This window comes from Pleuronectes platessa, chromosome 13, assembly GCF_947347685.1.
Source record: "Pleuronectes platessa chromosome 13, fPlePla1.1, whole genome shotgun sequence".
Taxonomy (NCBI): domain Eukaryota; kingdom Metazoa; phylum Chordata; class Actinopteri; order Pleuronectiformes; family Pleuronectidae; genus Pleuronectes; species Pleuronectes platessa.
This window is the reverse complement of record NC_070638.1, coordinates 10,384,330-10,410,629: the sequence shown is the minus strand read 5'-3', so window position 1 is coordinate 10,410,629 and position 26,300 is coordinate 10,384,330. Positions and strand designations below refer to the sequence as shown.

The 26,300-nt window shown below is 42.1% G+C and overlaps 2 protein-coding genes across 3 annotated transcripts in view; one reads left to right on the top strand and one right to left on the bottom strand.

The window, feature by feature from the left end:
- Positions 1-559: 559 nt before the first annotated feature.
- On the bottom strand, positions 560-9,375 carry vps4b (vacuolar protein sorting 4 homolog B). Of its 2 annotated transcripts, XM_053437249.1 has the most exons (13): positions 9,179-9,375; positions 8,030-8,141; positions 7,471-7,571; positions 5,889-6,000; positions 5,425-5,575; positions 5,192-5,250; positions 4,952-5,071; positions 4,678-4,834; positions 4,415-4,563; positions 3,623-3,704; positions 3,318-3,537; positions 2,118-2,258; positions 560-2,038 (listed from the first exon to the last, which is right to left on the bottom strand). In XM_053437249.1, exons 1-13 carry the CDS (start codon positions 9,197-9,199, stop codon positions 1,937-1,939), a joined length of 1,527 nt encoding a protein of 508 aa, XP_053293224.1. In that variant the 5' UTR covers positions 9,200-9,375; the 3' UTR covers positions 560-1,936. The 2 variants fall into 2 exon arrangements, with proteins under 2 accessions (XP_053293224.1, XP_053293225.1); XM_053437250.1 differs by lacking the exons at positions 8,030-8,141; positions 9,179-9,375 and adding an exon at positions 6,831-7,137 and having other exon boundaries at positions 7,471-7,569.
- A 1,186-nt stretch (positions 9,376-10,561) lies between these two features.
- The window catches only part of LOC128454079 (laminin subunit alpha-3), a 57,813-nt gene continuing 42,074 nt past the window's right edge, over positions 10,562-26,300 (top strand). The window contains exons 1-7 of the mRNA XM_053437252.1: positions 10,562-11,074; positions 11,830-11,982; positions 21,729-21,846; positions 23,098-23,216; positions 23,297-23,467; positions 24,194-24,294; positions 25,459-25,574. Of these exons, the coding sequence (XP_053293227.1) occupies positions 10,808-11,074; positions 11,830-11,982; positions 21,729-21,846; positions 23,098-23,216; positions 23,297-23,467; positions 24,194-24,294; positions 25,459-25,574 (1,045 nt within the window). The 5' untranslated portion in view covers positions 10,562-10,807. The remainder of the gene's footprint in view (positions 11,075-11,829; positions 11,983-21,728; positions 21,847-23,097; positions 23,217-23,296; positions 23,468-24,193; positions 24,295-25,458; positions 25,575-26,300) is intronic.

Genomic DNA, 26,300 nt, shown 5'->3' with positions numbered 1-26,300 from the left:
TATATTATCTTATGTGTGTGATTCCATGTTTGGGCTCCTCTCTGTCACCTCTTGCACAGTTTGAAATAAAAGGGAAAAACAAAAACAAACCCTGTGCTTCACTAAAGACATCCCTCAAATTCAATGTAGTAACAAGCCTCTGACTTACATTATTAACATTATTATAACAAGTATATCCCACATTCATAAAGCAGGATTATATGATTTCCTCTGGACCATTTGAACATGGCGGCATCAACCAATAACTATAGAGTGAACTCATTGTAACACTTTGGATAATTACTTTCTGTGAAAGTTATTGACCTATTAGTATTCATCGTATTTATATATTTAATTTATTTATAATTGTTTTGATAATTGATGTAACTTATTATAATTTTTTAACTATTTAATGTCAATTGATCTTGCATTGGAAATAAAATTGGGTTCTATAGTGCAAATATTTTTCATGTTAGTAAATAAAGTGAAAAAATACACTACTTACCAACTGGTAAGATAAAGTACAATAAATGTCTATTTTATCTAAGTGTGAAACCGTTATCAAAAGACCACTCTGCTCTTCTTGACATAACTATAACCTTTATTTACACGATGGAAATGAAAAAGAGAAAATCGTATGCACCTCTTCACAAAGAAAACACTGAAGAGTTGGCTATAAATTCAGACATTTACAGTAAAATAAGAGTTGTTTACCATCAAGTTTGCACAGCTTATGAGCTAAAGAGTGCAGCTGTGAACAATCTCTAAAAGAGCTTACATGAAATGTGCAAGTATTATACATTTCTTAGTTGTAGTGACAAAGCACTCATATAAGCAGTATGACCAGTTTAGAAATAAACCTAAATTAAAAAAAGAGGGAAAAAAAAGCATTCTCAGCTTTTCTGGAAGGCACATGGTGCACACTGCCACTCATGGCTACACATACTCCATGCTTGGAGATGCGTTCCTATTTGTTTTTAGTGTACGAGAAAATGATGTCTTCACCTGAGCCACCAGTGTCCAAATTCAACATCTCAGGCATTTTAAATCTAAATATGCAATGTGACTGGAATTTAAAGTAAGGCTTAGTTTTTTCGCTGTTTGTATTATGGATAATTAGCAAAGCCTGTGGACAGGGAGGGAAAAGAACAAACCATGAGCTCAGGGACAATTAATTCAAAGCTATCGAGTCTGTGAGGAATAAAAGGGTAGAATAATATTGGTACAGCACCACTGGTTATTCACCCCAATATCTGTGTTGGATTCAAATGACAACGGAGTTTGTAAATTTGTTTGGAACTTGGTTAACAATCCAAAACTGCCACAGAACATCACACAGCTCTCATCCTGAGTACTCTGTCTCAGATGCTTTAATCTCTACCACCTTGAGACGAGAATGATGTATTTCACCGACACAAATTCTGTGAATTTATGCCCCCAGCTTCTCATTCCCAGTCCAAAATGTATATATTCCAAAAAGTACAGTATACATTATAAAATGCTTGTTATTTCAATACAAAAGAGGATATATATAAGGGTATTTATTTATCTGGTGTGATGATTTGACTAGAAATTGAAGGTGCATGATATGGTCCTAACTGAAAATAGATGGTTGCGTACATCTTCTGTTGGTATCCATAAGCTGCTTGGGTATTCTGCTCATTAATACCTTTAGCCTTTAGTGCGTAAGTCTAACAACCCTCTAAATTCCCCAGTGAGGTCTTGATTCTTTCATCAGATTAGCTGTAGATGTAAGTGGTCTTTTTGGACACTAGGGTCCTTTGCATGGTTATCAGATTGGCAGAACAGAGCAGTAATCTTGCCCATTTATGAGAAACCACCTGGTCTGGTGAATATTCATGATGAAACAGAGAGAGACAAAAAAAAGGGACAGGGACAGTAAAGAGAGACAATCACAATTCCACTGCTTTGGTTTGACTTGGCCGATTCATCCCACCTAGCCTTCCTGTCCAAAGTCTTCTGTAAATTTTTTCAGTTTGTCCAGATCTTGATCGTTGACTGTTGGCTTCGTGCTGGTCAGAGACCTCTGCATGTCAGACTGAAAAGAGGAAGAAATGATATGGTAATACAGTAGTGGCTTGAAAATGCAAATATATTACACACTTTTATTTCCTTACCATGCATACTATAGGTTCCAATAGTTTCTCCCCGGGAACATCCATCCACGACATTTCAACTGCGTTGGGATCACCAGGTGAACAAGGAGTCAAGAGGTCGTCCACAATAACGTTGGGGTCTGTCCTGGATGGGCCTCGTACCTAATTTACATAATAAACAAAAAAAGGATGCTTTAACAACTCTTATATAGTGGTCGCCAACCCCATCGATCGCAATCTACCGGTCGATCTCCCAGTCTTCACTGTCGATGCCCCAACTCTCTGGACTCACTGGCTGTCGTCGGACTGCAGATCAGCTGTGTGTCCCTTGTCTGTTTAACACACTCGCTGTGTGTCCGCTACTGGCGGTGGAGTTGCAGGTTTATCTCCTGCATTTCTTTCAAGAACAAGTTGGTTTATGTACTAAACTGAATGTCAGGACTGAACGGTATGAAGATCCGCATATTTCGGATAACAATCAAAGCCCCGTTTGGAACAAATGAGTGGATTCAGAAAGTGAAACGATGGAGTGCTTTTACTTTGAAATGTCTTCGGAAGGGGTTGTGCATATATTAGTGTCATAAACAGATACACATTGTGGTTCACAGCGAAAATCATCTTACCTGAGTTTAAATGTTTATCTGATAAATTTATGTCACGAACAAATAGCTGCCACACTTTCTGTATGCCTTTTAAAAATGAAAGCACTCCGGCGTTTCTGTTAATGGAATCCATTCCCTTGTTTAAAAAAGTTTTTTATTATGAAGTATTTGAAGGAGCGGAAGATGCACAGTTTCTGTGTAGTACTGATATTTATTTGAGTACAAGGGACTTCTTTCATACGAGGCAATATTACTATTGGTGGTCATATTCAAATCAAAGCCTATATGTAAAAACATTGTTTGGTTCTCCTCTGCAGAACATGTGGAACTGAGAAGCTACATAATGTTGATTGTAAATATTAATTGATATTAATTTGAATATTGTGCATTGAATAGAAAAGTTTGCACAACAGCCTCTCTTTCTATATATACATCTCTTGTACATTCAGAAAATTATAAATATGACCCTCCTACGTGGGTTTTTTGGAAGATATCAGGGTGGTAGATCTCGTCTAACGTTTGGAATTAAAAAGTGATCGTGGGCTCGTAAAAGGTTGGTGACCACTGCTCTAATACATCACAGTGAAGCACAGAATTGTTTGTGAAGTAAAAGACTTACCCGTTTGAAGTGAGTTGCTGACTGGACCTTTCGAACTGGCTGCATTAGAGCATCTCTGACGATGACACTTATATCTGCTCCAGAGTATCCGTTTGTCTTCTTGCCCAGAGTGACATAGTCCGAATCACTGAGGCTGCTGGGAGTTGATCCCAGGTGGAGCTTGAACATGAAGGAGCGGGCGTGCTCTTCAGGCAGCGGGATGTAGATCCTTTTCTCAAATCTGAGAGAGGCGTATTAGTGCAAAGTCAGCAACAGCCAATGACAACATGTTTAGAAACAACTTTTTACAGACTAATAACAATAACCTTCTTCTGATGGCTGAGTCTAGGGTCCAGGGGATGTTTGTAGCCCCGAGTACCAGCACTCCCTCATTGTTATTCCCCACACCTGTAAAATAACAAATCCAGGGTAGGACATACTTGAGCGTGGATTTTGATCACAACAAAGCCTCTAAAATAAAGAAATGACATGTGATACACTCAAAAACATACGAAAACCATCTGGGTGTATCAGACTAGTCTGTATTCATGTTACAATACAATGGATTCAAAATAGGTTATTGAACACATGGTTATTATGTAGTGAGTGTGCACATGCCAGAAAGAGGTCTTGGAGAATTGCTTCATGAAGTTTGAATGTATCTGGAGTCTATCTATCACTTCCCTGCCCAATGTGACTCATTTAAACTGTTAACACCTGAGTTAGTAATAAGTGAATAGAGTGAAGTAGTGAGCCAACTCCTATGGCAACCAGAAAAAAGTAATGCTAGAAAATAAATTGAGGAAAAATGTTGGATGAGAACCAACAACCCAAATATTTGCAGGTTGCCCAAAAGTAAATTTTTTCACATCCAGCCATCGCAGCTATAAATTTTCCCTGTGTACATTGTATAATGTTTACACAATATCTGATCCTTGCTTTGTAACTATACTGCTGCCAGTGAAAATGTAAGCTGCAGAAAGGGATAATATATATATATATATATATATATCATCTCAGGTTTCTCATAAACCGGACCATTCCGAATTCAACACGAATAGAATATCACAACATTCAGTAGTTACAAATAGTTGTTTTTTTTATCTCAGCAGACTTACCCTGCATCTGAACCAGGAATTCTGTCTTAATACGCCGAGCGGCCTCACTCTCGTTCTCGCTTCTTGAGCCACACAGCGAGTCAATCTCATCGATGAAGATGATGGAAGGATTGTGTTCCCTCGCAAGGGTGAAAAGATTCTTCACCAATCTGTGAAGTAGAATGGAAGCTTTCAGGACATGAAATAGGAGCATACGGTCTAAGATGCAGCAAATTCTTAAGCTTGACCCATACTTCGGTGGCTTGCTGCTAAAAATGACTCACTTTTCACTCTCTCCGAGCCATTTAGAGACAAGATCAGACGAAGAGATGGAGAAGAACGTTGAGTTGTTTGCCTCCGTGGCAACAGCTTTAGCCAGATAGGACTTGCCTGTGCCTGGAGGACCAAAGAGTAGGATCCCTCTCCATGGAGTTCTCTTTCCTGTTATTCAAACACAGAGGTTACGGAGATCCGGCACAACTATCCCATATAATTTTTTTTTTCAATTTTATTTGGAACAAAGTTAAGGAGGTTTTCCCATTGAATAAGATTCCATACCAGTGAAAAGGTGGGGGAATTTGATTGGGAGAATAACGGCTTCTTTCAGCGCCTCCTTGGCTCCTTCTAAACCAGCGACGTCACTCCATTTGATGTTTGGTTTCTCCATAACAATTGCACCTAAAAAAACATTACTAGTGTGTCTAAACATTGCATTTATCATGACACAAATGCAGGAAACAAACTTACAATAAATAAACATATAAAACCTGCAGAGGGCGCAATAGTCCTATTACAAACCTGAGAGCTGATTTTGGAACTTCTTTTTCTCAGGATCATCACCTTCATCACTTTCATTCCTACACACACACACACACACAAACAGAACATAATAAAAAATGAATTAAATTGGCAAAATGTCAAGAAAAAAGTTATATTAACCCCTTACATCATAGGACATTTGATTTTTATAACCCATATCTGAGAGGCATTACATGAGCAGACATACCCCACTGCCCAACCCATAAACACACCCTTTGTCATCAGACTGTGACTCTTTGACAGGCTTAGCAGGAGGAGCTTTCTCTTTCTTCTTTAGATACTCCTTCAACTTCTCAGCTCTGTCCAAGTATTCAGCACACTTCGCCCGGATGCTATGTTTAGCTTTATCGCCCTGTGCTTCATCTGTTGGAGAAAAAAAAAGGCATTTAAAGTTTCACAAGAAGGATTTCAGGCTCTGAGTTTTGGACATTTGCACCTTGAATTTCCACCCCAGATTGATTACATACTTGCAAAACAATTCAGATATTATCAAAAGAACAATCACAAACAGGTTTGTATGGGCAATAGTTACATGTAATTCAGAGAGGAATATAAAGACTGTACAACCTTGGCCACAATAAACTACAGCCACATAAACTTTACGTTTAAGTTTCAACGTGAATATCAGGTTGCAGACACCGTGTGCTCGATGCCATTGTGCTGTCTTATGTCTTACATTTCACCACGTGAAGAAAGTACTGAACAGCAGCCTGGTAGAGACGCAGAGCTTCCTCGTAGTTCTGAGCTTTATCCTCCTGAGCCGCCTTGCTGGCGAGATCGATGGCTTTCTAGAGTTTAGAGAGACACAGAAAACTTGAAGTCACCCTGACAGCTATAGAAACTGGCCATGACAGAGACAACAACAATCAACGAGAAGGTCAATAACTCTCAGACAATCAATACAGAGCAAAATGATAATTGTTAGTACATAAAGTTATACAATTTAATTAAATGACTAAGTCAAACTATACTTGAGAGATTGTCACAGCTGTGTGCATTGTTATGATTGGTGCACATTTACCGTAATGCATTATATAATGAGCAGGTTCAAAGCTACACCTGTCAAGAGTGATGTCATGGTACACGGTGCGGTAGGAATGGACACGATCTAAGTTGGTCCACTTCCTCATAGTGACAACACACGTTTAACACAAATTGGAAATCTAACATGACCAAATGTTGCTGTCTGGTGTAAGTAGTCTTTATAAAGGCCCAAATATAACCAGTCGATAAGCTAATCTCGTTAGCGGTGTTAGTCAGTAGAAGCTACCCACTATTAAACGGTAAGCCGAAACCCTGCATAAGCCATAACAACAGAAATAAACCACCTTTATTAAATATATACGTCATAGTATACGATGTTTGGGGTCTTCATGTTGTTGACAAGTTGAACACCGCACTCATGCCCAGGTTAGCTAAGTTAGCTGAGTATGCTAACTAGCAGCTAATGTCTCAGACGCCGTTTTACCCCCTCGGAAGCATTTACGCCGAACACCAGCCAGCACTCACTGAGCTCGACAACAACTAGAGGGTTTCCTGCGCTTTATTTCTTCACGCGGGGCAACTTTGCTCTCGTATTTACGTGTTTTATTCCGCTGCGGGTCGGTCTTCAACTTACCTGTAAATTATTGTTGGTAGCCATCGGAGCCGATCACTTTTATCAGCTAACCGTAACGAATATCACACCGCCGTCACTAAGCAGCTGCTGGAGTCCGCTTCACAACTCGATCTCACAGGTTCACCGTTATGTCGATAATCGAGGTCTGATCGAAGGTTGTTGTCGTTTGCCCAGATCGCTCCCGAGTCGGATCGAGGAGGAAACTTCCGCATTGACCAGTCGATACTGGCGTAAACGGAATGTGATGACGTCAACACGTTGCCTCGGAGTAATCTGCGTCACGGCCTCAATGCCACCGAAGTATCAACTGTGTATAAAATGAAGTATAATTAATGTTTTAAAACCTGTAATATATGTATTTCTACATGAGCTACTCTATCTCTCTATCTATTATTACATTTATTTATGATTTACTTATTATTTCCTGTAAAATTTTTTCTTAGTTATGGTCGATGTGGCTTGTTATGAAGCGGCTTTGCCAAAACTACACACTACCAGATAAGTAGTCTTTCTGACATTGAATAATTTACCACATAGTGTCAATAAGTCTATTCATGCTGCAGCACATCCAACTTGCTGTGACAGCTTTTCAATGTTACTGTTGTGGGCAAGTGATGTGGAGATTTCTAAAACAAGGAACCTCTTTATTCTCGAGGTACTTCTGCAGTTCTTCCACTCTGTCCAGGTACAGTTTGCACCGATCTCTGATCTTCTGGTTGCCATCTTTACCCTGAGGTTCACCTGGTGATGGGAAGGAGAACATTGATTTGATGCCGTCCCATACTGTTACTGATGCTTGTAACTATAATATTCAATATACGATCTATTGCAAAACTTCATAATGATGGGACAAGTTAAAATTGTGATGCGGGCACACACACACACACACACACACACACACACACACACACACACACACACACACACACACACACACACACACACACACACACACACACACACACACACACACACACACACACACACACACACACACACACACACACACACACACACAGACAGACAGACAGACAGACAGACTGACACTGACATCACTTCACTTGCAGAAGCTCATTGGTAGATCAGTGATAGTGATGTACACCCTCAAGTACAGACTGATTGGAGGACTTAATAAACATCAGTTATTGTGGTGTTGTGTTGTGACATTAGATGCATTGTTCAGGGTCATTTTGACGCACGTTTCAAAATGTGCAGAAAGTACTTGACAGCGTGCTGATAGGAGAGGATGGCCTCCGCGTAGTTCCCGGCCTCATCCTCCACTGAGGCCTTCTGTGCCGTGGCAATGGCTTTCTGAAAGAGCACGGAATTGGTTTGAACCTCAAACTGGTGAGTTCACATAAACGTCACAAACCTAACATAACATAACATAAATGCAATGTATTTGTTCATGAACACTGATAGTTTGGAGTTAGTTTTTTTTTCTTAAAATAGTTTGGCAACATAACAACATACTGCGACATCAACGATAAAGATATTAGCATGCTGAAATAAAACTACAAACAAAACCAATGCGGAACTGATAACTGATGATCTATAAGCAACTTTGTCAGAATTCATCTCAGTGCACTTGCCCGTAGCAAAGACTCCGGATACCTACTGTCTGTAATTTGCAGGGCTATTGTGCAGTTCAAGGTTTATTCTGTCAACTTCACCTATGGGGAAGTGCAAGTAAGTCTGGTATTCCTTCATATCTGTTCCAGTCATTATGATCTCAGCGAGGTCTTAAAGCCTCTTACATTTGACTTTTTGAGAGTGGATAATTCCATTCAGTTAAAACTATTAATGTGCCCAAAGGGATTTAAGTGAGAGGAAAAAAATGCTTCAATATTAGAGAGGTGTCAACTGCAAGGCATCTGTTTTAGCAGATTACACAACTGTAGGAAAGAACTTAATCATTCTAGAAGAGGCTCTATGTGCAGTCCACCTGATGAAGGAACCCCCCATCCTCACATCAGGCGGGCTCCTACTACTTTGATGATGAAGAGAACGATCACCTAGCCTATATATACGGTTAGGAGGCGTATACATAACACAGTCCCCGTTTATAACTGTAAATGAATCATTTCACAGACCACCACTGAATCCACAGACTCAATGTGAGTGAGTATTTTGGTTCAACGATAGAGTTCAGTTGGCTCTAACAGAACAGAACTGTTGTAGTGTGGTGAACGGTTTCACTGAAACACCATGTAGGCTACCTTAAAGAAATACCTCAAGTTTTCTGACATAACGAAACCTGTCACAACGCACTTTCCTCCCCACACGTAATCACACTTGTTACAAACGCGGGTACTTGCACTTTCGAGGAGAGTAACTCATCATCCTACCTGAAGGTTCGTTCGATCCATGTGGCAGAGGATTCAAAACACTCACAGACTCGACCTGGGATCCCCACGAGTATTGTGTCGTCTATTGCTCTGTCTATCCCGTCACTGCATAGCCAGTTCCTGTTTGCACATGGTCACTCCCCTTTAGTAATGAGCTGCCTTCAAGATTGCTGCCTGGCCAGTCGGAGGAATGAAACCCAGTCACTGGTGGACTGAGTGAGTCACGATGTTGTGGAGCAGGTTGCGAGGGCAACACTGGTTTTCTTGAGCCACGATGACCTAAATAGAGACGGCACCGCCATTATTCCACGCTGACTTAATGGGAATCATCTGGGACAGTGGTTAGGACTCAACAACACAAGAAACACAAGGCATGAAGATGTTTTAGGCAAAAAGACGAAACACGGGCCGCTTGTGTTGTCTGTGTCTAAAAAGTCTCGTGACGGGACAACACAAAAGTCCCCTTCTCCATTGAGTCATGTGATGTCTGTCTGTGCCACTAGAGGTCAACAGAGAATCAGTGTTCGATTTCCTTGCGGGACGTCAACAGGTCTAGGGTTCCTTTATTCCAAAGAGTTAACATTCTACTGTCATACCAAAACTCTAGATATATGAAGAACGATGTTGTGTATTAATTACAAATATAAACGAGCCCAGTTTACAATCTGTTTAAATTATTACATCTTACAATCCATTTGTATTTACAGATGTTGTGGTTTTTTGGTTTTCTTAAAATACCAATCAACTGGGACAGTAGACATGTTGAGACTCAACAACACAATAAAGATAAAATAATAACAGAAGAAAAGTCGTATGAGTTGTGTCAGAATGGAAAGTTTATAAAGACGTTTTTAGAAAAAACACTAAAATCCACTTCACTACTGGGTAATGTGATATCTGTCTCTGCCACTAGAGGTCACCCCAAGATCATTGTTAGATTCTCTTGTGGGCTACTGAAATGTTTAGGGCTCCTGTGATCAAAAGAGCAACCATTACACTTTCTAAACTTAAAAAAAATATAAGGTATTAATACAAATATAAAGTATGTTGGAATGAAAACTGTCCTAACAACCTTTGCTATTGATCACAAGTGTTATTTCATAATTAAATCTTACATGTCCCTTTGTAAACTGTTTGCACAGGTTTTTGGTTTCTGTTTTGTACTATATACTTTAGATAAAGCAGAATACGTTTAAAAATACTTTTGATATATACACACATAGTCTTGTCTTTTTTTAAAAAAGAAATTGAAAGTAAAGAGGACGTGTTGCTTGATGCATTCGCGCAGTGTAGCGTGTGGAGACCTTTAACCTCATGTGGATGAACGTGGAGCTCAGCCTGACACCTGATAGCTCCAAAGCTCGGCGCACAGTTTGCGTGCAGGAAGACGCGGGGCTGGCGCTGCTGACAACATGCGGCAGAAAGAGAGCGCACCTCCAGCAGCAGAGCAGAGAACATCGACTTGACACTTTTGTTTGGCACAAGCGGATGTGTGTTGCCACTGGAAGAGCCCCGCGCGTTTCTAGCCGCGCACCCATTACGCGCGTTTCATGGAGATCTCCAAATGACAAGAACTGTGCGCTGCGGGTCGTTCTCAGCATCTACAGGGATCTCTAAAAGACGTGGAACATGGCGAGAAGGATGAGAGGAGCTCATCTTCTCCTCGTCGCAGTCTTTACTTGGTCGGTGGCGCTTTTCAGGGACGCGAATGGTCAAGAGTCTGGTAACGACGTGACCGGTTTTAGTTTGAGTCCTCCGTATTTCAACATCGCTAAGGGCTCACGGATCTCTGCCACAGCAACCTGCGGCCAGGATGAGGCTGGGAGACCGAGATATGATTTATACTGTAAGCTCGTCGGAGGACCGAACAACGATTTTCCTACTCAAAATATACAGGTAAAGAATATAAAGTTGACTCATTTCCTGCGCAGCTTCTTGTCCGTGCGTAAAAGGGGAATTACAGAACTATACATGCTGTAATGGGCACATTCTGAACTGATACACGACAGGAACTTTAACCATTGTGTGAAATTCGATTTTATTAACCTGGTCCCTTATAAATGTGTTGTGCGTCACGCTGTAGAGGACTCCACAATTCTACCCTCATGACCAAGTTGTAAAAGTGCCAGAAATAGGTGTACACAATTGATTGTGAAGTTCCAAGTTTTCTTAAGGAAATGCCTTTTCAACAGTAGTCTTACCCCTCAGGAGTTGTTTAAATGTATGGCGCTACCTTAGTATAAGAACAGTTTGACAATGACAGGAATTTTTTCTGAACTCAATATTGTGTTGTGTTTGCAATGTTTTGCATGAAGCTACACAAAAAAAAAATGTTTTCCTGACTTAAAACACTGTTGCACACAAAATGAAAAATGTTGTATAAATGTAAATCAATAACTTTAATTTCAACAAACTTACTTAATCCCGTGTTGCCAATTGAAGTAAAAGTTTAAGTTGGTCTGACATCTCCCTTTTTTCAGTGTAGATCAGGCATTTGCTGAGAAGTTGCTTTTTTCTAAGACATGAGTTTGCTGCAGTTATTTGGATGTGTGTGTGTTTGTGTGTGTGTGTGTGTGTGTGTGTGTGTGTGTGTGTGTGTGTGTGTGTGTTTGTGTCTGTTTCTAAACCTCACTTAATTTGACACCATTCAGGGTCAATTCTGTGATTCCTGCAACTCCATGGATCCAAACAAAGCTCACCCGGTGACCAACGCCATCGACGGGACGGAGCGGTGGTGGCAGAGCCCCCCTCTCTCCAGGGGGCTGGGGTACAATGAGGTGAACATTACCCTGGATCTTGGGCAGGTGAGATTGAAATACCTCCGGGATCTACTATGAACAGCTGGTAACCTGCTGCAACCTGCACTGTGTATAATGATTGTGTGGTTTCAGCAAAATATAGCACCTGGGTGTTTCAGAGGCGAGTGAGGGAAAGTGTTCAGCCTCTTACTCAGCTGGTGTGAGATGAGTTGAAATCTGTGCTGGGAGGCTGAAAATCCATTTCCCACATATTCTTCTTCTGTACTTTGGTTTGCTGCTACTATTTATTGGACATATGTCTGGAAGAAAGTTTATCTGGTTCATGGAGCTTCATTCCACTTCATTCACAAATATGACAAAGGTGATAAAGTTTTTCAGTTGAACCGTCATCACCTTGATCATGTGAATCCTGTCCTACAGTTGGATGCTCTCCAGGAATAAGATTCACGCCCCTCTGGCTGCTGGATATGCTTCCATCTTGACCTGTGTCTCTGGCAGGAGTTTGGCTCGCGGCCCCATGAAACTGTACCTCACGCTCAATTATACACTGTGAGGAAAGAGAGGAATTCTGGCTTGGGACCGGGGATCAGGAGGAAGTGAAGTGAGATTCGAGGAGTGCAGGTGGAGGCCTCGACCTCTCGTGTGAGGAGGGCCTCGGCTATGCTTTGTGGTTGATTTCAAAACGAGTGAAGGGCTCATCTCCACATGTGTTTGCATCCCCGGCTCCCAGTGGGCACTGCGTCCGGACAATGGGTACGGGCTTTTCTGTCTCTGTTTTTAGACGGACTGAGCTGAGCAGAGATCCTATGGCTAAATTTAGCTCACAAGAGGATGAACACATGCACGGCCTTTGGGGAAGTCTGGCTGTAATACGCGGTAATGCTCAGTTTATTTGGGAGCAGGGAAAGCAGCATTATTGCATTATGGTGTGCTAAAAAGAGCCCGGCTAGATCTCCGACGACACACAACACCCTGTCCTCTCTCAAACACACGCACGCACACACACCTGTCACGCACATCTTTCACATTGTACGTTGTCATTCGGTGGCATCTGTTGTCAACAATGCTCACCTGCCATCACTGCGCTTTAAGTTGCATGGTTGTTATAACGCTCAAATCTTGTTAACCTGTTGCATGAAGAGAAATGTGAGTGGATAAGATAATAATGTGTTTTGGACAGATTGTGATTTACTTTTGGAGAACTTCCTCGAGAACCTTCCCATCCTCTGGTGTATCTAAACAAGCACACTCAGCATTCTCAGCTACAGCCAACAGACAATAGATTCAGCAAGTGCTCCTTCCTGCAAGGCGAGAAAAGGCACGATATGAGTGAAATATTATATAATGGCTGCTTATGTGTGCTTTTACCTTATCATTATTTGGATTTAAAAGTGCTCTTTCTTGAGGCGTCTCCCTGAGTTGAGTTGTTTTATTTGCCTACCAGAGTGTTTTACTGCTCTCCTCCACCCTGCAAACCCACGCTCATGCTTTATCCAAGACAGAGCTGTCAGATTGTTTGACTGTTCCATGTGAGGCTTTAATATCTTTGTGGAGTTTTTTCTTTTCTTTTATTCTTTTAATCCACAAAGCTAACGTTCAGTGGAAGATGTGGGCCAGACTCAGCTGAATGGTTTCTGTGGTTTTCTTTCAAGACGGACGCAGGTGGCTGCTCTGCTGTTCGCTCTCAGTAGATTCATCAGATAATGGCTGAGTTGATGTTTATGTTAAAACGATGAGGTTCAAAGAGAGGGGCTTTTTTTCTGACAGAGCCTCTTCCGTTTTTTCTGTAAAGAGAGATTGTTAAACAACTATAAAGACCAATCGGACGACAAGTGAACTCAGGCTTTTAGTCTTGGAAAACTCGGTTGCTCTACAGTGTTGGTTTCACGAACTGATGAATGGATTTTGCTGAAATCTTTTACATCCATGATCCACAGATTGTACTTACAGGCTGTAGTGGTTAAAAAATAAAACATTATCAGGCATCTCTCTCACGCCCTGGTTAAACTTCAGTCATCCATAGATAACAAGTGAATAAACCAGCATAAAAAGGTGCGTCAATTATATCTTGTACATAAAGGGAACATAAACAGCGATTCCATCCATTTAACCCTCACTACAGCCCTGCTATGAAGTTTTGAGTTTTTTGACAACTGTCTTGACCGGCGAACGAGGGATCTTCATGAATATTTTTTGGGGAATTATTATTTATGCCCAAATCAGAATTGTGATGACTTTTCAGATCACATCATCTTCAGGTCGTAAGTTTAGTTTGACAAAAACTTTGGTTTATGACTTAAAAGTAAAGACATTCCACTGTTTGTGTGTTCAGGGTGAACGAGTGCACTGCAGCACATCTTCCCACCTCCACTGGATTTTAAATGGAAGCTCTGCTCTTTACTTACCCGTTGTCATGGTGAATTGCCAGAGGCATGCTTCATTGACAATGTTTCTCTTTTTTTTTTTCTGCACCTGCTAAATTAACTCTGAGTGAATATTCTCAGGGTTGAGATTGAAGTAACTGTATCAGCTCCTCTGGAACTTAAAACTCAGAGGTTCCCGTCTCGTCTCGTAGTCACCTTCTGAAACAGGGCTCTGTTAACCATCTTTGTCATTGTGGGCAGGTTAACATGCTGATATTAGCATTTGCCTCAAGGCCCTGCTGCAAAGCACGGCTGTATCTTAGTGCAGAGGCCCTAGTGGGGCTGGAGACTCCTGTTTTCAAACCCTGGTGCTACTTTTCTTGCATGTCTTCAGGCTGAGTGCACCAGTGACATGATCACTTTTCTTTAACCTCTCCAGATCAAAACCTCCTATGGATAATCTCTCTGTCTCAGACCAGCTGATGTGAGCAGACCAGCTTCTCCTTGTTTTTGTGACTTCTTGGCTTTTGCCCTATGACCCATGATCTTCTGTTGGCTCCTGTCTGACAGACAAAGCCAGCTCGTTTGCTTTTTGAGTTATTGGTCAAAAATCATTTTAACTGTAAGTAGATTTTTATTGGGGATCATCATGGTCAAATACTGTGGTAATTCTAAATTATTATTAAAACTCTGTCCATCCCTGTATAAACTGATGCCAAATTCATCCCCTCCGTACAGGAAAGTAATCTCACACTCACGGACCCCACTGTGCGTCTCCACCAAATCACTAGCTCCATTTCCAGGAACCTTTGCCCCTGTGAAACTATTTACAGGACACAGTAGGCAAGCCATTGTTCTGGTAAACAGTTACACCATGTATCAGACTGCCAGTCACTTCTTTTTTTGTGGGGGAATGTATTTTAGGAGCCCCGACCACATGTACTTATCTGCCTGAGTGAGCCCAGTGTGGACCATGTGAGCCGAACATGCCAGAGCTTACTGCCGTCTGTCTCCCATCGGATGAGACTTTGCCCCATCTGCTCGTGGGTGTCGGGCACCGAATGAACATCGCGCATTACTGGTTGAAATGAAGTTCTGATTCGATGTTCAGCGGACTCCACTGGTATTTTTATACGAATGTTAAGGCTGTGGATTATTCCTGTGGGCAACAGGTGTTTGTTGTGTTGATGCTGGAGCTTTGTGCAGTGGTTTTGTCGCTTTAACTGGACTCTGATTGCAGAACATCTTGTTGTTTGTCTATGATTTACGGGTGTATTTCCCCGGGAGGTTATGCCGGTGTGTATATACGTGCTTCTCCCCTTGGGGCTGTGATTGAGTGTGAGATCTGTAATTGGAATGCTGAGGCTGGAAGACATAACGATCTGGTTCGGGTTAGTGCAGTGGCTTTGGCTCTGCTCTCAGTTTTGCAATCATCGACAGACAAACCTTCCAAGAACTCAATTTTAGAGACATTTCCCTGGAACCTAATCCACTTTCTCAGGGGTCCACCTCCCACCGAAGTGGGGTTGAATGTTTTATTTGCAGCAGTCGCCTCCTTCTGTGTTGGAATCCTTCTAGGCGGTATTGTGTGACATCCTTTCTGTGCTCTCGGACTCTCACAAAGGTTGAGTTCTCTTTAAGCCTTGCTGAAAATGACCCGGTCCTCTCTTTTCACTGGATAAATGGATATAGAAATGGAGAGGTGGTGTAATTTGGTGGTGAGAAAGTATTCAAACAGAACGCACACACACACACACAAACACAGACGTCTTGACATTCCACTTTCCCCCGGCATCAGCCCTCTGACTGAATACACATTCAGACACAACCAAGCATGATGCTCGGATCATGGACGCATGGATGACCCTGTGGACACAGATCCAGTGTGCATGGCTGGACTACATCCTATAAAATCATATAGGCTATATATATAACCCATATTCCATGTGACTTCTATGTAAATCAACAGAAAAACAAGAAGGAAGGAAATTACTGTTATCTACATAATTACATTTTTAATAAAGATTTGCTCACACCATGCAGCCGGCACAGTTTGACCCTATAGACAGGTCTGGCTGTGAGACATGTCCCTATTGCAGTAGTGACGATGGAGGTGATGTAAGCGCCTGTCTTAAGCCGCGCTGCCCGAGGCGCCTGGCCAACCCAGCAGATATTTACAACTCCACTCACAGCCACCTCGTGTGGCAGCAGTAGCGGTCTGGCTTGGCGAGGGCATCACACATCTCCTAAATCTGGAGCTGCGATGAGGAAAAGATTGTGGGGTTTAACATGGGATTTATTCACCTTTTCAAGGCCCTTGTCGCTAATGCCTACATGGAAATGGTAATTAGTGGCTTCAGGTTTACTGACGCAGGCTTTGATGCAATGGAGTTTTCCGAGATCCATTTAATACAGCCGTTTCACAAATAGGATTACTTCCATCAGCATACATTCAACAGCAGGCCTGCATTTACATGGGGAACATGGGGAATATATTTAATATATTTATATAACAATAAGTTATGCTGTACAACATTTCTGTCATTCTTACATTGTCTTGTACTTGCAATTAAAAGTATTTAGGGAAAGAGGACTTTTTTTTATCCTGGGGAAATACCTATCCCCAAAAATGTTTAATGGCAAAACACAAAACTTCTAATCTGATTATTGATTTCAAGGCCTCTTCTTACGTTTTTATAAAACTAAATGCAGTCAAAAATATTTCAATTTTATTAGCCAATTAGAACCTTTAGCTAGAAATTGACTGACATGGATTTTTGAGGGCGGATGCAATATGAAGGAGTAAAGAATTTCTGATACAGATTAACAGATACAGATATTTTTGTTATCATTAAACCCTTGTGCTGGTTTCATAGTTGAACCATAAACATTACAGGCAAATATAGAAAATTCATTTAAATGTCTTTTGGGCCGCGTCTATTCTGCAGACACCAATAAATCAGCCGTGCTCGACTTTTAACTGCTTCTTTGTAATGAATTGATATCAGCGTTTCATAAAGAAGCAAAATTGAAAAAAAGCTGCTGCTGCACCTCAATGAGAACATTGCACACAAGTAGCAACATGCATGTACTGTATACTTTTTTCTGTTACAACTTCTATTCTCTTGTGACTGTTAGCCAACTGTTCTTTGATACCATACAACTAATTCTGTCATGGAGACAGAGAAATATACACAAGAATAGCCCTCTCCCCTTCCACTGCCCACCTGTCGTGCACAGACAAACAGTTGTACATTGCATTGTTACAAAGCGCAGGGCAACTGTTTCCCCCCACCGGGCTGCAGCGTGCACTGTCTGTCTGGCTGATCCACTCAAACAGGAGGAGATGCCTCGTCTCCTCTGAGTTGCATTCTTCTGATCTCGCGTCAGACTCTCAGGAGCTCACTCAGAGGGCTTCTATCTGTCAGTGCTCTGATCCCACTGTAGATGTCGGCTCTGCACTGCCCTTTGGATGGAGTTTGGGTGGAGGATTTTCAGTATGTGCCTCTTGGAAATCTACTTATATACCTTATGCTCGCTTTCTAGCCTGCGTCTCATGCCTGCTTTTATCAGATTCGTTATAAACCTAATCTATAAATCCAATCTCCATTACCTGAAGCACTTACATGTCTCAAGTCAAAGAGCAGGACTTCAGGGTGGAGGAGGCAGTGCTGCTGCAGTCCACACCTGATGGTGCACATGTATCATCCCTGAGCTGTCACACCCAAACTAGGAATTGACTCTAAGGGATCAATAACAAACACAAACACACTTTGAGCATCTAATGTAAGTCAACAACAGATTTAGAAAATGATGTGACTGACACATGTGTTTTTAAAAAACAATTTGACATGTTGCCGCGAGTGTTAAAGTGTAAAACATGTTAATATGTTGCTCTTAAAATGGTGTTTGGTCATGAGGGACGTGCTTTGGCTCCGATGCCACTCTGTGTTAAGTGGTAGGTTAGAGGAGGACTGGATACTTTATACCTTGTATATGTGTCACTACTGTAGGGGGTCAAGGTCAGGAATTTGAGGATGGGGGTGTAGAGGGTGGTTGTCAAACAGTTCGTATCAATGCGCGACCCCTGACCTCTCTGACACCTACCGGGCAGCACCCTCCTGTACTAATGTCTCTGGCATGACACCCTTGTCTCAAGCCCCAGGATGCAGTTGCAGGGAGCGGCACAGGATGGCTCTGCTCAGGTGTTTCTCTTTTCTTGGCCACGAGCCTGTCAATCGGTTTCATGTCTTTCCGAGCCTCCAGAATCTTCTGCTGCTGCGCTTAGCATGCCATCGCTATATTATTTTATGCTTCGCACAAACAATCTAGCTGCTGGACTTATTTCAAAAGTGTGTGTTTAGACTGGCAGGGCAGCAGTGGGAGGAACACGTCTTACATTAAGTAATGCCATGCCAGAACAGGCCCTGTACTCCAAGAGGTTTCTGGCTGGCTTTGTTTTCCAGAGGCAACAAGTCAGTATCACATGACATCACAGTGTTTAGGATAGATGTGATTTTTTAAGCCTGCAAGCCAGTGACAGCCGGTGGCATTATTTTCAGGTTTTTTGTGCAATCAGATTTTTTTTAACTTGATAGCTCAAGAACGCCTCCAAGGGTTTTTCTTCAAAGTGAATACAATGCTCTCCTACATGCAAAGATGAACTGATAAGAATTTGGTGTTCAAAATTCAAACGTCAAGGTCTCTGTGAACTCACTGAACCTTTTTTTTTTTTTACTCGTGAACATGTTATCTGAAGAATCCTTTCAAATGTGGTGCTAATGTTCACCTAGACTCGTGGATTAACTGATCAGATTTGGGTGTTCCAGGGTCAAAGTTAAAGGTGACATTCACCTCACCAGATTTTGGTTTTCACTTGGACTTAAAGATACATGTCGGGGATTGCAGTGGTCTAAAGTCACAGTTACCTCAAATTAGTCTAGTGTCAGTACAAGAATATTAAAAAAACTACTTTGCACAAATAGCCACAATCAAATATGAATGTAGTTGTATTCATATCCTGATCCCACCACTGCACAGCCTTTCAGATAGAGGCTCTTTAACGATTGACTGAATATCTACATTAGACAAAATACTGGAATATAGAGTTATTGGTCCTTCACCTGCATATTAGTATATTTCAATAATAATTGAAATGTCCATGAAGGTTTTCGAGAGATGCAGATTCATAGTCATTGTATTGGCACCAGAACCAGCTCCTTCGCCAGGTGCTCAAGTATGCAGAGTATGGGCTGGAACATGTTAAGTTCAATGACTTGTAAACTCCTCTGTTGTGGTATTATTTTTTATGTTTGGAAAGAAATGCCACAACTCGAACCCACTGACTGAGGACACACATTTTTGTGTCTGACTGCACTTAAGATCAGAGCGTAAGCACTTTTTACAAAAGGATAATGAGGATACTTATTATTCTTTCGAAACTGTCAAGATTTCATCTGTGTCCATGACAAGTGGTGGAGAGGATTTTCACCACTGTGTGCTGCTGTCAGGGAACAGGTTCCTGAAAGCAGTGGCATGCTCTGCTTTAGGGGCATTAGGAGCGAAGGGGAATGTGGCGCTATGTTTGGAATCTGAGATGGGTCCACATGCCAGCCAGCACGTCTCTAGCTAGCCAGACCCCCCCCCCCCCCCCCCCCCACCCCTACTTCCATCCTACCACCCTCCTGCCTCCTAATCCCAGGCCCTACTTTGACATCATCGCAAACCATGGGAGCTAAACTTCCTCCCGGTCTTGCAGCAAAACCGGCATATTGATAGTAGGCAGCGCCACTACAAAACCCATGGCTTCTATTTTTAGCAGGATAACAGCCCACGCCTTGTTTGTGTGGTTGTGCGCCGTTCACCTTTTTTTGTTTTATTGTTCTTTGAGCATCCTGTTCCATTTGGGTGGAAGTGCACTCTGATTAATTTCAAAACACACCCAATTCAAAGACTAGGTCAGGAGGAGGTGTTTTAAGCTGTTGTGTTAAATCACAGACCGACTGCACGGCTCATCGACCACAAACGCCGTCAAGTCAAAGACTGATCCTGATGATTTTGCTGCTGTGCAGTTAGGGATTGTTTACAGGTTTTAGGGAACAAGACCAGACAGTTCCTCAGCTGACCTCTGCCCTGTCTCACAATCTGTCAACCTGAGAACTACTTGAACCTGGGGCCATTACTTCTCAGACGGAGTCCATGACTCAACAGCAGAAGGCTTTGCCGCGTGTTGCTTTGCTTTGATATGTTCTCATAGCTCCCTGCCTCATGTGGAGAAAGAAAGACAGAAATATGAACGCCTCAAATGCCCACTGGGGTTTTCATTTGGGTTCTGAGGGATGAGAGGCAAGCGTGGGCCTGCCTGTCATTCTTCTGAAGAAAATGTATATTTCTAAACCTTATTTCATTTGAATCCAAAACTTTACAGTTTCCATTCAGCTTTCAAATCAGGGGGCACAACCACAAGCTTAGCAAAACGTGTCATCTTCCATGTTTTTGAATGTAGCTCTAAGTTAAGATAAATTAAGATGATCCTTTATTAAATGCAGGGAAATATAAAAATTTAAATAGAATTTTAACATACACAGTGAATAATATAAAGAGTTGAGCAGAATATATCGCACAGGTAGAATTGAGTATTGCACAGTTCGATGAGTTCAACCTGTGCGAGTTTATCGTGCGTGCCAGTTCTGAAATTGCACAGAATAAACTGTGGTTGAAGACTGGGCGTGGTGGTCAGGTGAATGGTTCAGGCCTGTTGTTGACACTGTAGGTGTTATGTGCAGAGATTGAATTCCAAGCCATACAAAGTCCATACCATAGGGCTTGACAAAGAGATCCCTAACTCTTTCACAAATCACCTCTCCATAGAACAATGTTCAATCAAGCGGAAGTCGCCCGCGTTCAGGGCTTGATGAGGATGTTGGTGATCTGCAAAGAAAACTGCTGTGAGCTTCAGAGCCTCACAGAAAGCTCACTGTTGGTTGAAACAATAACTGCACTATGTTCCCTGCACTTGAATGCCCTGTATACTCTGATGGAAGTGGGAGATAGGGAGTTCAGAGAGCGGACGTGGATCATGTGGGCTTAGCTGAAGTCTTTTCACCGACCTGGCTGCACCTGCACCACTTTTATTACTAAACACTTTTGTTTGAACTACACTCAGATACGGCTGTTGTCCAGCATCACAAATGAAAAAGCTCAAAGCTGGACGCCCTTACCTTGATTTAATTGTAATGTTCAAATCCCCATAGGTACTTTAGAGCTGAATTAGTTCCCAGGCTTTAACAAGGAAGGAAATAAGTGTTGCTGGCCAAGAGTGAGACCTTTCCTAACAGAGCAAGGAAACGACAACATTTCGCCAAAATCCGTTCAGAGCATTGACTGCCTTTGTTTATCCTGCTATTTGTGTTGTTGTTCTTTTTTCAGCTCTTCCATGTGGCGTACGTCCTCATCAAATTTGCTAATTCCCCTCGTCCTGACCTGTGGGTGCTTGAGCGCTCGGTGGACTACGGGAGAACCTACAGCCCCTGGCAGTATTTTGCACGTAAGTCCCTGTGGTGATTTTTCTATTTTGCAATGCCTTCATTTTTGTTGTTTTTCCGATAAACAAAACGAAACCACGCCTCTTGCACAACACTTTTATTTACTTATGAATCAATCAAATGTTGAAACACTATGACTGAATTATATTGGTATGAGTAGGTGTAAGAAAATACAAGTTTATTTATACAAGTCTAGTTAATCCCAGTTTTATAGCTTTTAAAGAAGATTCCCTTTTGCATTTTGTTTGTCTTTATATGTATGTTGAGCCAACATGCATATTAACATATGAAATATGAATTGTACTATTAAAATACAATAAGTCTGATTGATTGACTGATGTAGAAATGAGCAGCTGTTAAAACCTTATTAGCTGCTCTTGTTAAAATCGTCAAACTCCTCTACAATATGTCTTCTTCTTGGCAGACATGTGTGTGGGACCACCACGGCTCAGATCTCTTTAGGTGTCCCACTAAACTATTTCAGCAATTCATCACATACAATACCAGAGGCCCGGGAAGTCTCACAGCTAACATTGAACTTATTAATTACACACCCTTACCTGCCAAGACAAGTCAAATGTCTGCAGGGGGAAAAAAGGTTTGTTTACTGACACATTTTTAAACCGTCCTCACTGATCAGCCTGCTTAAAGGCAGGAAGAGTGTCAGTGTGTGTGTGTGTGTGTGTGTGTGTGTGTGTGTGTGTGTGTGTGTGTGTGTGTGTGTGTGTGTGTGTGTCTGTGTGTGGGTATGAGAAAGATGGAAAATTAAAACTGACAATAGAATATTCTACCTTTGAATGAACATGTCTCAGTTATGATGACTTCTATCTGGAGGGGGACACCTGTGCACACACATTACTTCACTTCGTAGAAGCTAAATGCAGCCTTAGGTTTTGCTTTTGATGGATTTGTTTCCTCATTTATCAAGTTTCAAATTCAGATTTATTTATTTGAATGTCTGATGAAGGGATACAATACTTTTTTTGGCACCTAACACTCAAATATCAGATGCCGGAGCTTGACGTAAGCACTTGAGCACAACAACTGTCTGTGTGTATGTTCACATGGAAACCAAATATTTGACTATTGACCTCATTCTGAATAAGACATTATATAAATTGCTCTAAGAATATTTCTTAGAATATTGCCGATATTGGGAAATTCTGTGAAAACTCCTGCAGAATGTTATAATGGAATTAGCAAGTACATTGGGGATTAAAGGTAACTGTACAGAATTCATACATTTTTTGCAGATTCCAAACGTGAGTGTTTAGAAAAGTTCAGAAAGCAGCCCAATGCTCGTGTGGTAAATGATGACGACCAGGTGTGCACCACAGAGTACTCACGGACTGTGCCTCTGGAGAACGGAGAGGTAACATATCACATCAAACAGTGAGAAACAAAACCACCTTTGTCACATTCTATTTGGTAAAAAATATCTATTTTATCCAGATTGTGGTGTCTCTGGTCAACGGTCGACCGGGGTCCAGAAACTACACCTACTCACCAGTGCTGCGAGATTTCACGAAGGCCACCAACATCCGCCTACACTTCCTCCGCACCAGCACCCTGCTGGGCCACCTCATCTCCAAGGCCCAGAGAGACCCCTCTGTAACACGCCGGGTGAGAGCGCAAACTCCACGACTTCACAGAAAGGTGTCATGCTGGCAGTTGCTGTTTTCCCATTTGGGGAGCCAATTTGACCGCTCTGACCCCCGACAGCCTCCAGCGTCCTTTCTGCTGACACATACAAAGAGGCCTGTCCTCCTCCGCTCGCACATTCATCCTCAATGAGGCCTGATGCCAGGCCTGTCCGTCCAATCATCACAGTCATTCCTCTGAGGTTACTGGTTTGGACAGCTCCAATGGGCTGCAGGTGCCGAATATGGCACCTTTCCTTAAAGTATAAACTGTATGTTAGTAAAAACCAGCAGTGACAGAGTGATGACACTAAAGCCGATGCTCCTTGTTGTATATGTGAGCTGTGGCTTCACAAGGAGGTTGTATTTTCCACCTCTGTGTGTTTGTTTGGGCCTATGCGGAGGTATGTGCTCTACCGAGTGCCTCTTGATCGATACTTTCTTAATAAATCAGTGATGTCAACTGTTGGTTATTACATTTATTTTTTTCTTGTTGTTCTTATCATGCACTGATTCGCCCCATGGAATCCAGCCTCAGCTCTTGGCTCATGGTTTAAGTCTGAACTTGTCAACCTGCAGGATTCTCCTTACGCTGACAAGCGGAGGCAGACATGTGTTTTGTTGTGGTGGATGTTGCTGGGCTGCCGATGACACGGCCGTTATTTTAACATGGCGTGGTGATGATAACATTTTCCTCCTGTGTTGACAGTACTACTATAGTGTCAAAGACATCAGCATCGGCGGACGCTGCGTCTGTCATGGACACGCACAGGTGTGTGGCGGGGGGCGTAACCCTGATAACCCTGACAGGTAAGAAATGCTAATTATCATTGTCATCATCATCCTCACTCCAGGTTTCTTTGTTATCACATCAATACTTTCATCACTAATTAATTTCCCTGAACCGGTTTGTTTTGGGTGTTTCAAAAATGTAAACTTTGAAGTCAGACTGGAGCTGGTTAATCATTTCACTTCTAAGTTTTCATTAACAGAGTCGCTCTGTGCTCCACTGTTTTGCCTTAAAGAGACAAAGACCACACAGATAGTGAAGGGATTGTTCGTGAGGATGCCCTCATATGTTTGTACACTGACATCCACCTTGTAAAAAGCAGCAGATTATTTTAGTCACTCTGATTACACATCCTGACTTTGTAAACAGCGGCGGAAACAAAGAGATGAGGGATTACGTGCTGTTTAGGACCAACAGAGCAACGTCATTTTCATGAATTCCTCATTGTGGTTGATTATTACCTCCATAAAGGAGGCTATGTTTGCGTCTATTTGTTTCTTAGTTAGCAGGATTGTGCAAAAACCCATCAACCGATTTCCATGGGATTTTGTGGAGGGGTAGGGCACAACCAAGGGAAGAACCCACAACTTTTTGGTGCAGATCCAGGAATGTCTTTTTTTTCCACCTTCGCTAACATTGCGAGATGGGGCGTTCGTCAACACTTTTGTTTTCATTTCTCTGAGGAACAATTCATGGATCTCGATGGAATAAATCTGGCATGTTCAGGGTACCGATTTTAACGAGTGTGTACAATTAGGCGCAGCTTGATTGAATTTAAGGGGACTGTTGGGTAGAGGTATGCACTCCAGTGACTGGTTTTGTGGTAACTTGGGGAAATTTGAATGATAGCTCTCAGGGGTGGGATCAGGGGAGCATTGGTCCCAGAATAAATCTGATTGGTCCCTGAAGTGTCCTTGTCCTGTATAATTAAATTACTAAATAAGGGCACCTCACTAACAATCCATACAACACATATGACCATTTTTTAAGAATTTTTATTATCCAAGCTCCTTTGAAACTTGTCCTTGGAACTAGTTTTTTAAATATATTCCAAGATGTGATGATTTGCTCAAGGACATAGTGACAACCTTGGTGTTGTGTTGTATCACAGCTTGTGTCTGTGTGTACCCAATGCTAATGAGAATCTAAACACTCAATCCATGTATCTCATCTCCTGCCTCTAGACTCCAGTGTGACTGCAAACACAACACCTGCGGCGAGTCATGTGACCGCTGCTGCCCGGGTTTCAACCAGAAACCATGGCGTGCCGCAACCGACAGTAGCCCGAATGATTGTCAGCGTAAGTATACATGTACAGCACTCCGGTTGACGCGTAAACAAAACCTTTGAATAATGACCCACACTAACCCCCCCCCCCCCACACACACACACACACACATTCGACTGAATTGTCCTCTTTGATATTTAAGCCCTGTTTGGTGTTGTACAGCGCCTCAGTAGTGTAGAGAAGACATTCCTCAAGTGGCATGTGTAACAGCACAGTGTACAGCTAGCTCTATAGGATAACTGCTTCGTGTATTCTTAGCCAGCTAGAGAGCCAGCTAACCAGGCCGGCAACAACCTAGTGAGACCATCCCCCATGCCAGTTTATCTGTGATCCACCCAGTTAGCCAGCAGACCATGTATCAGCTGGGCTCTGATGGGTTTGGACTACTTACCCTTTGTGAAATACACGTGACCTTGTAGCAACCCTAAAAGCAGAGTGTAAAATGAAGAAGCCCTGTAATCCAAACAGTGCAGCCATGCAGTGGAAAGACATCCGCACCGTTCATAAACATTAATGAGACACACGGGCGGGAGACAGGAAGAGGATGTGCCGTCCTGTTTGGTTTGGATTTTATAGTTTCACTTTATACTTAACAACTACACTTATAAGTCTCTTTTTGAAAAATAAGTAGCACAAGGTGCTCAAACAAGGACAAGGGAGTCGGAGGGGGGGGAATTTGCTGGGGCATACAGAATAATTATATGTGTGTGGGTGTGGGTCTCGGGGTTTTCCTCCTCA